At 43.8% G+C, this 14,093-nt stretch overlaps 1 protein-coding gene across 1 annotated transcript in view; it reads right to left on the reverse strand.

The window, feature by feature from the left end:
* The window catches only part of LOC308628689 (integrin alpha-M-like), a gene marked incomplete at its 5' end in the record, with an annotated part of 80,896 nt that overhangs the window by 45,736 nt on the left and 21,067 nt on the right, over positions 1-14,093 (reverse strand). The window contains 11 exons of the mRNA XM_081255932.1: positions 35-118; positions 990-1,069; positions 2,087-2,209; positions 2,305-2,446; positions 2,679-2,752; positions 2,925-3,056; positions 3,153-3,307; positions 5,414-5,577; positions 6,127-6,257; positions 9,893-10,102; positions 10,191-10,331. Of these exons, the coding sequence (XP_081112058.1) occupies positions 35-118; positions 990-1,069; positions 2,087-2,209; positions 2,305-2,446; positions 2,679-2,752; positions 2,925-3,056; positions 3,153-3,307; positions 5,414-5,577; positions 6,127-6,257; positions 9,893-10,102; positions 10,191-10,331 (1,436 nt within the window). The remainder of the gene's footprint in view (positions 1-34; positions 119-989; positions 1,070-2,086; positions 2,210-2,304; positions 2,447-2,678; positions 2,753-2,924; positions 3,057-3,152; positions 3,308-5,413; positions 5,578-6,126; positions 6,258-9,892; positions 10,103-10,190; positions 10,332-14,093) is intronic.

A 14,093-nucleotide genomic window follows, 5' to 3' on the forward strand; every position in this document is an offset into this window, starting at 1 on the left:
TGAAGGCAGAACTAAAAGCCCCAGCAGCCAGTACCTGGTGACCACCATGTAGACAGCGTATTTCACAGGCAGCTGCAGCTGGAATTCGGTTTTGTTGTTCCCAGTTATGTTGTTCTCACTGAAGGGAAACAGAGAATTCTGGTCAGCTCTTGAGAATTGAAAATCAGCCTTTCCTTCTCCTTCTTCCTCTCCCTCACCCTCCATCACCAACCAACCACCAAGTCCTGTCTTCTCAACATCCTAAACGCTGTCCTCTAAATCCAACAGAGGAAGCAGAGATTGTAGGAAAGACCAGGGCTGCCCGTGTGTAGCCCAGGCCCATCCCTACTCACCAGGATGGATGCCTGCAGAAGGGTGCCTTCTTCTCACTGGTCCCCTGAATTCAAAATGACTCCCACCCCAATCCCCCCCACTCCTGGAGAGTGATCTTTCTAGCATGCAAAGGTGATCACGTCACTCCCAAGTTAAACTGCAAATTCCCTAAGAGCACTCATCGATCATTTCGTGACATGGCCCATATCTAACCAACTCCTTCAATCCTGCCTCCTGTGCTCAAACTCAGCCTGACCTTTGCAGTCTCCGGGCTTTGCTTGGTCCACACTTCCTTCTCACTGTCTTCATGCCCAGCCTCAATTCATGCCTTTGCTTGGCTAACTCACAGCCTGAATGTATAGTCTTCTCTGAACACCAATCTCCCAAGAAGACTGGACATCATTCATTTCATACTGTATCATAATCATCGGCTTTCCTGTCTATCTTTGCCCCTAAATTATAACCTCTGTGAGGGTAAGAATCACAGCTGTATTGTCCATCACTGTCCCACCAGCACAGGGGGACATGCCTGGCACGTGGTGGGTGCTCAGTTGGTGTTTGTTGAGTAAACAAATGAGCTGAAGGGAGAACCAGTGGGAAGAGGGCAATGGTCCACCCTGAGCAAGGGGGCCGGGGGCTGGGGCCTCAAAATGGAGGAGGCCAGGCATATAGCGCACCTGGTCACATTGGCCTTGAGAAGTAGTTTGTTTCCAAAGAAAGCATCAGGGTTCACGTCAAATGTGATATTGGTGGTGACCTGGAGTTGGAGAAAGAAGAGACAGTGACAAGAGTAAGAGAGAAGGAACAACCCAAATGTCCATCAGCTAAAGAATGGGTAAATAAAATGTGGCACATCCGTACAACAGAATATTATTCAGCAGTAAAAAGAATCTGAGTATTAATACATCCTGCAACACGGATGATCCTTGAAAGCATGATGCTCAGTCGAAGAAGCAATCCTATTACATGATTCCATTTATAGGAAATATCCAGAATAGGTGAATCTCAAGACAGCAGATAGATTATTGGTTGCCTAGGGCTGGGAGAGATGGGATGACACGGGCTGATGGCTGAGGGGAGCAGGGTCTTTTCTTCGGGTAATAAAATAACATTGATCATGCTGATGGAAGCACAACACTGTGAACATTGCAAAAGCCACTGGATTGTATACTTGAAGTGGGTGAATTGTGTGGTAGATGAATTTTATCTCAATAAGCTGTTTTTCAAAAAAAAGAAACATCTACTTTAAAAAAAAAGAAGGGGGGCTTCCCGGGTGGCACAGTGGTTGAGAGTCCGCCTGCCGATGCAGGGGACACGGGTTCGTGCCCCGGTCCGGAAGTATCCCACATGCCGCAGAGCGGCTGGGCCCGTGAGCCATGGCCACTGAGCCTGTACATCCGAAGCCTGTGCTCCGCAACGGGGGAGGCCACGACAGTGAGAGGCCCGCGTACCGCAAAAAAAAAAAAAAAAAGAAGGGAATTCCCTGGTGGTCCATTGGTTAGGACTCCATGCATTTTCACTGCTGAGGGCACAGGTTCAATATCAAGCGAGGAAACTAAGATCCCACAAGCCATGCAGTGCAGCGAAGAAGAAGGAGGAGGAGAAGGAGAAGAAGGAGAAATAGCAAAAGAAGAAGGAGGAGAAGGGGAAGGAGAAAAAGAAGAAGAAGAGGAAGAAGAAGAGGAGGAGGAGGAGGAAAGAAGAAGAAGAAAAACTAGGGAAGAATTCAGAGGAAGACAGTGGAGAAGAAGGGAGGAGGAGCCAGCAGCCTGACCTCTGAGTTGTATGGGAAGATGGGGTGGTTTATGCTGCAGCTGGTGCTCTCCAAGTTCCCAGACCCTTCAGTGGAGACATCAGACTCACAGGTCAGGTGCCAGGACCGCTGTGAGCGCTGGTTCTGGAAGGCAAAGGAGGCAGAGGTGGTGATGTCAAACACCAGCCATGGGGGCAGGGAACGCAAAGTCAGATGGAGCCTGAGAAGGGTTTGGCTACCTGGGCTCCTGACACCCTCCGATAGGACAAGCCAGATGGGTAGAAGAAGGTGACCTGTGTTCTGTAGGAGTCCTCGCCCTGGTTTCTCACAGTCAGCGTCACGTTTAAGTCCCGGGAACCACCTACCACCAGGGTGTCCAGGCTGTGGTGGGAACAAGCCAGGCCAGGAGATGCTGAGGGCTTTCCTGCAGCGAGTCTGCTCTGGCGGGAAGGAGGCGCGGACACTCGGGGAGAGGAGACAGTGCACGAGGCAGCCACAGAAACACACCTCTGAGGCAGCTGCTCTGTGCCGGGCTCCCTTGGGGGCCAGGAGAAGAACAGGGCAGCAGGTCATGGTGCAGGTCTGGGGGTAAAAATGAGGACAGGAAACTCACCTCATAAAACTGAAGGTGATGCTGAGGTCATCCTGGCAAATGCTGTCATTGCCACAATTCTTCTCAAAGGGAAACTGCCAAAAACAGAGTATGAGAAAAATGAAAGGAAATCATGAAAAGATGTGAAATGAAACAATAAAAGGAAATCTTGAAATAAAATTATGTGAAATGAAATAAAATGAGCTTCAACAACCTTGGCCTCTGGTCCCTTCCACACCTCTGCTGTACCCCAACTCCCAGACTCACCGAGGCTGTGAAGAGTGTCGGAGCATCTATAGCCAGCACTGGCCGGAGGTTCCCAGAAGAGGACGAGGGTTTCCCCACCAGAGAGAAGTTGAGGTGCAGGGCAATGGGGGTCACTGAGTCCTCTACACAATTCTGAGAGACAGTGGGGGTTTGGTGGTCTGCCCTCCTCAGCATCCCAAGCCCACCCCATGCTTGGAGGACCCAGGAGTATGGTCACCCTCTGCTCACCAGTAACCGGAGTTTCAGGGTCTCACATTTCTGACTCAGCCCCAACGTCACTATATGTCTGAGAGTGTTGTTCTTTGTCTCATCAAAGATGGCCTGGGAATGTGGGCGACCTGGGTCCAGAGCCAGGTCATATGTGATGATGCTCTGGGTCTCTCCTGAAGGGCCAGGGCAGAATGGTGGTGAGGAGCCTGGGTTTGGAGTCAGACTGGCAGGAGGTGGAGGCCCAGCTATCTGAATTTGGACATGTTAGCTGACCTCTCTCAGGGCCTCAATTCCTTATTTTTAAATTGAAGATAATAATTGGACCTTCCCAATAGTAAAAATGAAATAGTGCCTACAGAGCATTTAGCATAGTGCCTGCCACACAGTAACTGCTCAATAAATAGTAGCTATTCTGTCACATACTGGAAAATTAAGTATATTTTTTCTGGCTGCTTTTAACTTTTTTTCTGTCTTTGGTCTTCAGCAGTTTGTGCCTTGGGATGGTACAATGTCTAATGTTATCTTGCTTTGATTTGGTAGAGAATCTTATTTATTTATTTATTTATTGGCCACATGGTATATGGGATTTTAGTTCCCCAACCATGGATCAAACCCACGCCCCCTGCATTGGAAGCAGGGAGTCTTAACAACCAGATGGTCAGGGAAGTTCCTAATTTGGTAGAGAATCTTGATGTTTTTCATCAATTTTAGAAAATTCTCTACCACCATTTCTTTTTTTTAAAATTCTTATTTTATATTGGAGTATAGTTGATTAACAGTGTTGCGTTAGTTTCAGGTGCACAGCAAAGTGATTCAATTATACATATACATGTTTCTATTCTTTTTCACATTCTTTTCCCATTTAGGTTTAACTGTTGCTTCTCTCTTATTCTCTCTCTCTCTCTCTCTCTCCCTTCCTTTTGGAATTCCAATTACATGTTTATTAGATCTTTCACCATGCCCCATATGTCTCCTATGGTTTATTTTTCATCCTTTTTTCTCTCTGTGTGTTCATCTGGATACTTGCAATTTACTTACCTTCCAGTTCACTAATTCTCTGTTCTACTTTTTTAAAATATAAGTATAGTTGATTTACAATATTGTGTTAGTTTCAGGTGTACAGCAAAGTGATTCAGTTGTACATATATTTTTTCAGATTCTTTTCCATTATAGGTTATATGAGATATTGAATATAGTTCCCTGTGCTATACAGTAAATCCTTGCTGTTTATCTATTTTATATATAGTAGTATATATCTATTTGTTCTGCTTCTAATCCACTATTAAATCTATCTATTGAATTCTCAGTTTCATTCAGTGTATTTTTCAGTGCTAGTGTTTCCATTTAACTCTATTTCATGAATTCCAGGTTTTCTTTGAAGTTCTCCATCATTTCCTGTTTTTTCTTGAAGATATTAATTTTAGTTATCTTTTAAATTCCTATCTGATAATTCTAATTGCTGAATCACCTATGGGTCTATTTCTATTGTCTATTGTTTCTCTTGGTTTGCTGGTTTCAATGGACATTGTCCCAGTAGAAGGAGCAAGATGTTTTTTAAGGTCCCTCTCAAATCTCAGCTTCCTAGATTTCTGTTCAACTCTTGAGCTCTCCAGTTGTTGTCTTCCACTGAGTTTCTAAGAGTATTGATCTGGACATGCATGGCTTAGAAGTCAGCCAATGACTTACAGGAAATTTCTATGTAGATTTTAGGACATCTTCTCTGTAATTCTCTAGTCTCCAAGGCTTTTCTCTCAATTTCTAGCCATGCTGGCTGCCCCAAACTCTGACTGCTATCTCCTCAGTCTGGTAAGATTACTGCTAGAAACCAATTTTATCCCCTCCCCTTGTTTCCCTCTAGAACCACCATTACTCTTCCTCACCCCAAGCACAATGCCACTCTTTGAGAATAGAGACAAGGAAGGAAGTCAAGTTAGTTGTGATAAAATGCATATCTGAATGCTTTGTGAGTTTGTGTTTAGCTTCATCAACTCAACCTCCCCTTTAAACGAGTCATCTCTCAGTTTAAAAAAAAAGACCTGGTTAGTTCACAGGGATGGGGCCCTTCATTCTCTGGAGAACTGAGAGTGTAAAGGAGTGCCACATGCTTACTTCTTTAGGGGTGTTTGCTGAGCTCCCCACCCACCCCCCAGCAGGGGAACCACCTGCTCATTCCACCCAAGCTTGAAGAAGGCTATCGGAGCCTGTGAGAACTTTACTCTGGGCCACCCATGCATGTCCCCAGTCATTTAACCTCTCGAGACCTTCCCACCCAGCCTCACTTTCTTTCAGCCTGTCCCGTGTGTTCTTGCGGGCACGGAGGCAGACTCTGGCCTCCCCAGCGATCTGGCCTTTCACCACCCGCTCACGACACTCATACACATCCCTTGCCACTTCCCGGGGTGTGAACTCCATGGTCACCTCAACTTTCAGCACTGGCTGGGACCTGTGGGGGGACAACAAAGGGCCCTCAGGGGTCTTCATACAGCAAAGCCACTCCTTAAAAAGAAGATACCCGGGGGACTTCCCTGGTGGCGCAGTGGTTGAGAATCTGCCTGCCGAGGCAGGGAACACGGGTTCGAGCCCTGGTCCGGGAAGATCCCACATGCCAAGGAGCAACTAAGCCCGTACACCACAACTACTGAGCCTGCGCTCTAGAGCTTGTGAGCCACAACTACTGAGCTCACGTGCTACAACTACTGAAGCCTGCGCGCCTAGAGCCCACAAGCCACAACTACTGAGTCCGCGTGCTGCAACTACTGAAACCCGCATGCCTTGAGCCCGTGCTCCGCAACAAGATAAGCCACCGCCATGAGAAGCTCGCACGCTGCAATGAAGAGTAACCCCTGCTTGCTGCAACTAGAGAAAGCCCGAGCAGCAACGAAGGCTTAATGCAGCCAAAATAAATAACTAAATAATTTAAAAAAAATTATTAAAAAGAAGTACATATGTTAAAAAAAAAAAAAGAAAAAGAAGATACCTGGTGTGCTCTCACCTGAGCAGCAGCACGTGCCCCTGAGCCCCTACAGCCAGGTCCACCAGTCCATCTGCTGTGAGGTCCTGGCCCCCGCTCAGTGACTGCCCAAAATACTGGAGCCTCGGAGAGAACTGGGAGCCTGTGATCCGCTGAGGGTAGAAAAGAGGAGGAGAGAAAGGGGTGGGAAAGAACAGGGAAGAGTGTAACTCAGTCTCCTGGGATGACCCAAGGAGAGATTGTCTGGGCTCTACTCAGTCATATCTCCCACACCTTCTCAAGGAATTAGGGTAACTATTAAGCTTTAGGCCACAACCTTGAGATGATACCCAAAGTGTCCATCAATTACTGGGTTTTCCAGGGAAAACAAAAAGTATCACAGAAAAGAAGTGATATAGTATACTATTTGACTCAGTTGAATCTCTTCTACATGGCCAGGAAAATGCAAACACTGAACATAGATCTAACCAAAATTATCATATAAATTTAAGGAATGGGGGGGATGGGAAGCGTATGAATATGTGGCAAGAGGGTCCTGAAAGAGAGCTCAGTCGTCACCTCCCATAGTGGGAAGTCAATGCGAAAACAAAAATCAAGAAGCAGCAAAATAACTGTGCCCTTGGGAAGTATGGAGAATCATTGAAAGAGCTGAAAGTGGTTTCCTCAGAGGAGGGAAAATGAAGAGGAAATCACAGTGTGGGTGGGGAAATTGTTGCTTTTTATAATAAGCTGTTAAGAACAATTTTGACTCTTTAATCTACGTGCAAAAGTAACACTGAAAGGATAACAGCCAAATATATTAAGAAATTTTAAAAGTGATTTTGTCACGTACTTAATGCTGCTGAAGTGTACACATAAAAATGGTTAAGATGGTGAGTTTTAGGTCATGGATATTTTACTGCCATTTTTTTTTAAGTGAATTTATCAACTAGAAAGAAGAATGAGGAAGTGCGGGATGTTGGAAATGTGCTATATCTTAATCTGGGTGGTGCTTACTCGAGTTCACAGATAGGAAAATTCATCACTTGAGATTTGTGTGTTTACTGCACGTACATTACACTGCAAATTTTTCTGAGAAAAAGTTAGCGTATTCTGTTGGAAGGATACTTTGTTTTGAAATTATATAATAACGGTAGTTGGGAGGCGCCACAGCAGTTTTGCTCGTCCGCATACTGATCACCCTAGCCCCAGTCACAGGAAAAGAGCAAGTAAAAAATGCACAGTAGAGCAATAGTATTGCATGACCCTTTTTGCATTTGTTTTTAATTCCAAAGTCTGTGGGGTGGGAGTGGGTATATGGGGGGTGTGGGTGGGTGAGAGCAGGTATGTAGGTGTGGGTGAGGGTGGGTGTGTGGACCCTCCCCTTACCTTGTTTTCCTTTCCAGGTGCAGATAAGGGGAGGGTGTTAAGACTTGCACTGTTGGCTTTTTTCCTTCTTCTTTTTTTCTTATTATTTTACAAACCCTTGTGTCGAGGGCTGACTTTCAATAGATCGCAGCGAGGGAGCTGCTCTGCTACGTACGAAACCCCGACCCAGAAGCAGGTCGTCTACGAATGGTTTAGCACCAGGTTCCCCACGAACGTGCGGTGCGTGGCGGGCGAGGGGGCGGCCGCCTTTCCGGCCTCACCGCGTGTCCCAGGACGAAGGGCTCTCCGCGCCGGACCCCGGTCCCGACGCGCAGCGGGGCGCGCCGGCGGGGCCGGCGGGGGACCGGCTATCCGAGGTCAACCGAGGCTTCCGCGGCGCTGCCGCATCGTTCCGCCTGGGCGGGATTCTGACTTAGAGGCGTTCAGTCATAATCCCACAGAGGGTAGCTTCGCCCCGCTGGCTCCTAAGCCAAGCACATACACCAAATGTCTGAACCTGCGGTACTGTTTACTTTAGATTTTTAAATTTGTACAAGCATGTAAAGCTTTTGTAATAAAAATGAAGTAAAACCAGAGCCTTCAAATCCCATTTACACAGAGAAACAACAGGTGCCAATGAAAAGAGGCACATTATAGTATTCACACAATTGTGGAAAGAGGCTCCGTGACACAGAGGGAAGAACGTAAGGCAGTAGTGCTTAGCCCGGGCTGCAACTAAAGAGCGTGTGAAAAATACTAGGACCTATGTAGTGTACTATTCCATACACTAGAATGGGCAAAACTAATCTGTGGTGGAAAATAATTGGAACAGTAGCTTCCTCTGGGAGAGAGTTTGGTCAGAAATTGACTGGATGGGGGCGGGAGGGAACTTTCTAAGGTGATAATTATGTTCAGCATCTTGATAGGATTGCGGATTATATTTTTCAAAATTCTTGGGCTTCCCTGGTGGCGCAGTGGTTGAGAGTCCGCCTGCCGATGCAGGAGACGCGAGTTCGTGCCCCGGTCCGGGAAGATCCCACATGCCGCGGAGCGGCTGGGCCCGTGAGCCATGGCCACTGGGCTTGCGTGTCCGGAGCCTGTGCTCCGCAACGGGAGAGGCCACAACAGTGAGAGGCCCTCGTACCGCAAAAAAAAAAAAATTCTTTGACTGGCTAAAGATTTGTGCTTTTCCTGTCTGTACATTTTATCTTAAAAATAACAGTAAACATATTTGAATATTTAGAATTCTAGTTAATGATATACATGCTGAGGTATTTAGGGGTGAAGTTGGACTGGTGTTGCAAATTACTTTGAATTGCATTAGAAAAAATAACGATGAACTTGATGGACAGGTAGAAAAAGGATGAATACAAGGATGGAGATGTGATAAAGTGAATCTAGTAAAATATTCATCGTAGATTTTAGCTCATAAATATATGGATGTCCACTGGACGATTCTTTCAACTTTGCAGTAACTTTGAAAATTTTCTAAATAAAATGTTGAAAAAACCCTACTGATGCCTGGGGCCCTGACCCCAGACCAATTAAATCAGAACCCCTACTGGCAGGGCCCAAGCACCTGTTTTTTAAGACCTACAGGTGATTTTGATGTGTGAGTAGGGTTGAACCTCTAGGGTGAGGGATTTGGCAGGAGTGATGAGGAGACAGAGAGAGAAAGGACAGAAGAAAAATGTGAGGCTGGAAAAAAAACAGAGACCAGAAGCCAGCAGACTGGACGGCCTCGGCAGGCTGTGATGGGAGACTGCCAGACCGTGGGGTCCCTCCAGACAGTGGACTTCATCCAGCAGGAAACAGGGAGCCAGTTTAGAGAGGAAACCAGTTGTGGTGACCCACATTTCAAGTGACCAACCATCAGGATCAGCTACATAATTTGCAGGACCGAGTGGGGAGAAAAAAATGTAGGACTCCTTGTTCAAAAGTTATTAAGAGTTTCAGGATGGCCAGAGCAGAGCCTTAATCTAAGCACAGTGCCGTTCTGAGGGGAGCCCCGTGTAACTGCACAAGTCACAAGCACATGAAGCATGCAGTCCTGGAAGGGTGACCAACCATAGGGCTTCCTGAGCTGTGAGACTTTCAGTGCTAAAACCGGGACAGACCTGGGCAAACCGGGTCTGCTGGTCATCCTACCAAGACTGAGATTAGGAGGAAAGGAATGTCTACATCCTAACACTTCCAGCTCACCATTCATCACCTCTGAGCCTTCATCTTCTCACCTGTAAAGTGGGAGTGATGATGGCCCTGTGCACCTCCTCTAGTTGTGGTAAGAATGAATCTTTTCTGTGAAGTATGTATTATTTTTGAAGCTTCCAAAAAAGGACTACTGGGAGAACTGATCTGGCAGCTGTTGGAACATTGAATTAGAAAGGGACAGATTGGCAAAGAGGCTACAGTTGTAACAAAGACAGTGACTGGGCCTCACCTGGCTGTGGGCGGGGCTGATGCCCAGTCCCGAGGTTCCATGAAACAGGTAGACAGCACCCTGGTTCTCCTGCTCTCCTGGGGCCCCGATGGCCACATCCGTCAACCTGTCCCCATTCACATCCCCCAGCACCGTCAGAGCTGCCCCAAAGCGGGCCCAGAGGTGGCCTTGCTCCCCTCGCAGGACAGCACCACACTGCCACTTAGCCCTCTGCAGAACAAAAACAGTGTCAGGTCCCACCCCAGGTGACCCCTCCACACCCAGACCCCGCCCAGCCCGGGTCTCATCAACAACTCACCCCCCGGGGAAAGGGGCACACGGACACCTGGCCCCCCCGGCTCTGCTCATAGTAATGGGGGGCCCCGATGAGGACCAGGTCGGAGCTGCCATCTCTGTCCACGTCCACGGAGCTGAGGGAGCCCCCAAAGTAGGAGCCGATCTGAAAGAGATAAGGCCAAGATCACATACCTCTTTCCACCTAAAGCAGAGCACGGGGATTTTTCTCCCTGTGAAGAAAAATCATGCCTGCTGAGGAAAACCCTTTGGAGCGGATGTGATCCTCTCTGTTTCATGATCAACCCTTGTTTGAATGTACTGCCAGTTAGAGGAGTATATGATAGAGTTGACAGGTAGTGGGTGAGGATCTACCCCAAATGGTGTTCCAGGGAGATGATTAAGGTAGCGAAGAAGTTGGATTTGAAAATACAGACAGAAAAGCCTGGAAGACCAGACAGGATATCCTTTCAATATATTGCAAGTCTTTAGGGAGGTAAGTCAGATTTGGCAGTCTGGCTAACAAGGAATCAACTGGCTTAGATGAAAAACAACTATTGCCACAGGAATTTTTTTGCATGATATTGAGAAATAATGTCTACCTTTAAAAAGAATTCTAAAAGTATGTTCAAAAAAACACCATAATATGTTCAATGTAAATAGGTAGAATTCATCCATAGGAATCATCCATTTAGTCATTCTTTCATTCAATAAACAAGGGTTTGCTATTTGCTAAGCGTGAGGCTGGGTAGTGGAGACAGTGCCTTCCAAGGCTCTAGGTGCAGCAGGGTGGAATGGAGGGGAATAGTAACAGATAAAAGGGAGATGTATATGGAAATTTCAAACTTCTGGGGCAAGTTCTAGGAAGGAAAGTGCAGAGGACGTCAAGACATGACTCACTACAGTCTGACTTCTGCCCCACATACCACTGAGGGAGGCCTCCCAATGGTCCAGTAAAGGCATTTAAGCTTCATCCTAAAGTCAACAGGATTTTTTTGTTTTTAGGTCAAGTTTATTGGGGTATAATTTCCATACAAAAAAATTCAGACTTTTTAGTGTAGTTTTATGAGTTTTGACAAACACATAAATTCATGTAACTGCCACGATGGTCAAGATTCAGAACAGTTTCATCACCCCCAAAATATTTCCTTATGCTATCATCAACCTCTTCCCTCAGTCACCAGCCCCTGACAACCACTGATCTGTTTTTTGACCCTATAGTTTTGCCTTTTCCAGAATGTTATATAAATGGAACCATACAGTATGTAGCCTTTTGGGTCTGGCTTCTTTCAACTAGAGTAAGCATTTAGGATTCATCCAAGTTTTTGCATGTATCAGTAATCTGTTCCCTTTTATTTCTGACTAGTATTCCATTGTATGGATGTACCACAGTTTGTTTATCCATTCCCCAGTTGAGGGATATTCAGGTTGTTTCTAACTTTTGGCAGTTACGAATAGAGCTACTAGAAACATTCATATACAGGTTTTCCAGTGAACGTCTATTTTTATTTCTCCTGGGTAAATATCTGAGTGTTATGGCAACTGCATGTTGAACTTTGTAAGATACTGAAAACTTTTCCAAAGAGGCCATGCCATTTTCCATTCCAACAGCAATGTCTGAGAGTTTTAGTTGCTATACATCCTCACCAGAACTTGATATTGCCAATTTACTTCCTTTTTTATGTTAACCATACTAATCGGTGTGCAATTGTATCTCGTTGTGGTTTTAATTTGCATTTCCGTAATGATTTAATGACATGGGACATGTTTTCATGTGATTATTTGCCATTTACATATCTTCTTTGGTGAAGTGTCTGTTCAAATACTCTGCTTATTTTTGAATTGGATTGTTTGACTTCTTATTCTTGAGTTTTGAAATCCTTTATATATTCTGGATTAATCCTTTGTCAGATATGTAATTTTTTTAAAAAGAAGTAAAATTTGCAAATATTTTCTCCCAGTCCGTAGCTTATCTGTTCATTCTCTTAATGAACAGAGCAAAACTTTCCATTTTTTTGAAATCTTAGTTATCAATTTTTTTCTTTATGGACCATGCTATTAGTGTTATATCTAAGAATTCTTTGCCTAACACAAGGTCACAAAATTTTATCCTATGTTTTCTCCTACAAGTATAGTAGTTTTAGATTTTACATTTAGCTCTATGATCGATTTAAATTAATCTTAACATGGTTGAATTGACAAGATATGGGTAAGGATTTTGTTTTGTTTTGTTACCATGGATGTTCAATTGTTCCAGCACCATTGAACTCTCCATTGAATTGTCTTTGTGCCTTTATTGAAAATCAATATGTGTCAGGCTTATACTTCAGGCCTATTCTGTTCCACTGATCTTCATGTCTATCCTTTTGTCAATGCCACGCTGTCCTGCTTACTGTAACTTTATAGAAAGCCTTAAAATCACATAGTGTATGAACCTTCCGCTAAATACCTAATGGTATTCACATAAGATCCTTTTCAAAACTGTTTTGGATATTCTACTTTCTTTGATTTTCCACATAAATCTTAGAATTCGCTTGTCAGTTTTACAAAATAAAATAGGATTTTGATTGGCATTGTGTTGAGTCTATAGATCAACTTGAGGAAAAGTGACATCTTAACAGTATTGAGTCTTCCAGTCCATGAATACAGTATATTTCTCCATTTATTTAGGGCTTTGATTTCTCTCATTAGTGTTTTGTAGTTTTCAGTATAAAGATGTTGTACACATTTTGTTAGATTTATACCTAAGTATTTCATGGTCTTTGATGCTATTGTATTAATAAATGGTCCTTTTTCTTTAAAGTTAAATTTCCAAATGTTCATTGTTAGTATAGAAATACAACTGATTTTTACATATTGATCTTGTATCCTGAGAACTCACTGAAATAAGTTATATAGCTTTTTTGTAGATTCTTTGGGATTTTCCATGCAAACAATCATGTCATCCCCAAATAGAGACAGCTTTATTTTTTCCTTTCCACTCCACATGCTCTTTTTTCTTTTCTCTTCTTGTCTTATTGCACCAGCTATGTCTTCCAGTATGATGTTGTATAGGAGTGGTAAGAGTGGATTTTCTTGCCTTGTTTCCAATTTTAGGAGAAAAAAATTCTCTTTTACTTTTAAATATGATGCTAGCTGTAGATGTTTTGTAAATGTTCTTTCTCAGGTTGAGGAAGTTCCCTTTAATTCCTAGTTTGCTGAGAAGAAAACATCATGAAAGAATGGGTTTTGTCAAATTCTTTCTCTGTATCTGTTAATATTATTACGTTTTTCTTCTCTAGTCTGTTGTTATGGTGAATTACATTAATTTTTTTTTTCAGAATGGCCCTTTTAAATTGAGATAAAATTTACATTACATAAAATTCATTGTTTTAAAGTATAAAATTTAGTGGGTTCTAGTATATTCACAATGTTATGTAACCATCACCACTAATTCCAAAGCATTTCCATCACCCCAGAAAGAAGCCCTGTAACTGTTAGAAGTCACTCCCAATCCACCCCCCACCATACCCTGGCAACCACTAATCTACTTTCTGACTGTGGGTTTGTCTACTCTAGACATTTCAGACGAATTAAATCATATAATATGTGTCCTTTTGTGACTGGCTATTTTCATGTAGCATAAAATTTACAAAGTTTATCCATGTTGTAGCATGTATCAACACTTCACTCTTTCTATGGCTAAATAGTATTCCACTGTATGGATATACCCCATTTTGTTTATCTATTCATAAGTTAATGAACACTTAGGTTCTTTCTACCTTTTGACTATTATGCATAATGCTGCTATGAACATTCACATATAAGTTTTTGTTTGAACAACTATTTTCATTCTGGAAAAGGGTATATATCTAGGAGTGAAATTTCTGAGTCATATGATAAATCTATATTTAACTTTTTGAGGAACTGTCAAATTGTGTTCCATAAG

Source organism: Mesoplodon bidens (genome assembly GCF_964165515.1).
Source record: "Mesoplodon bidens genome assembly, chromosome: 15".
Classification (NCBI taxonomy): Eukaryota; Metazoa; Chordata; class Mammalia; order Artiodactyla; family Ziphiidae; genus Mesoplodon; species Mesoplodon bidens.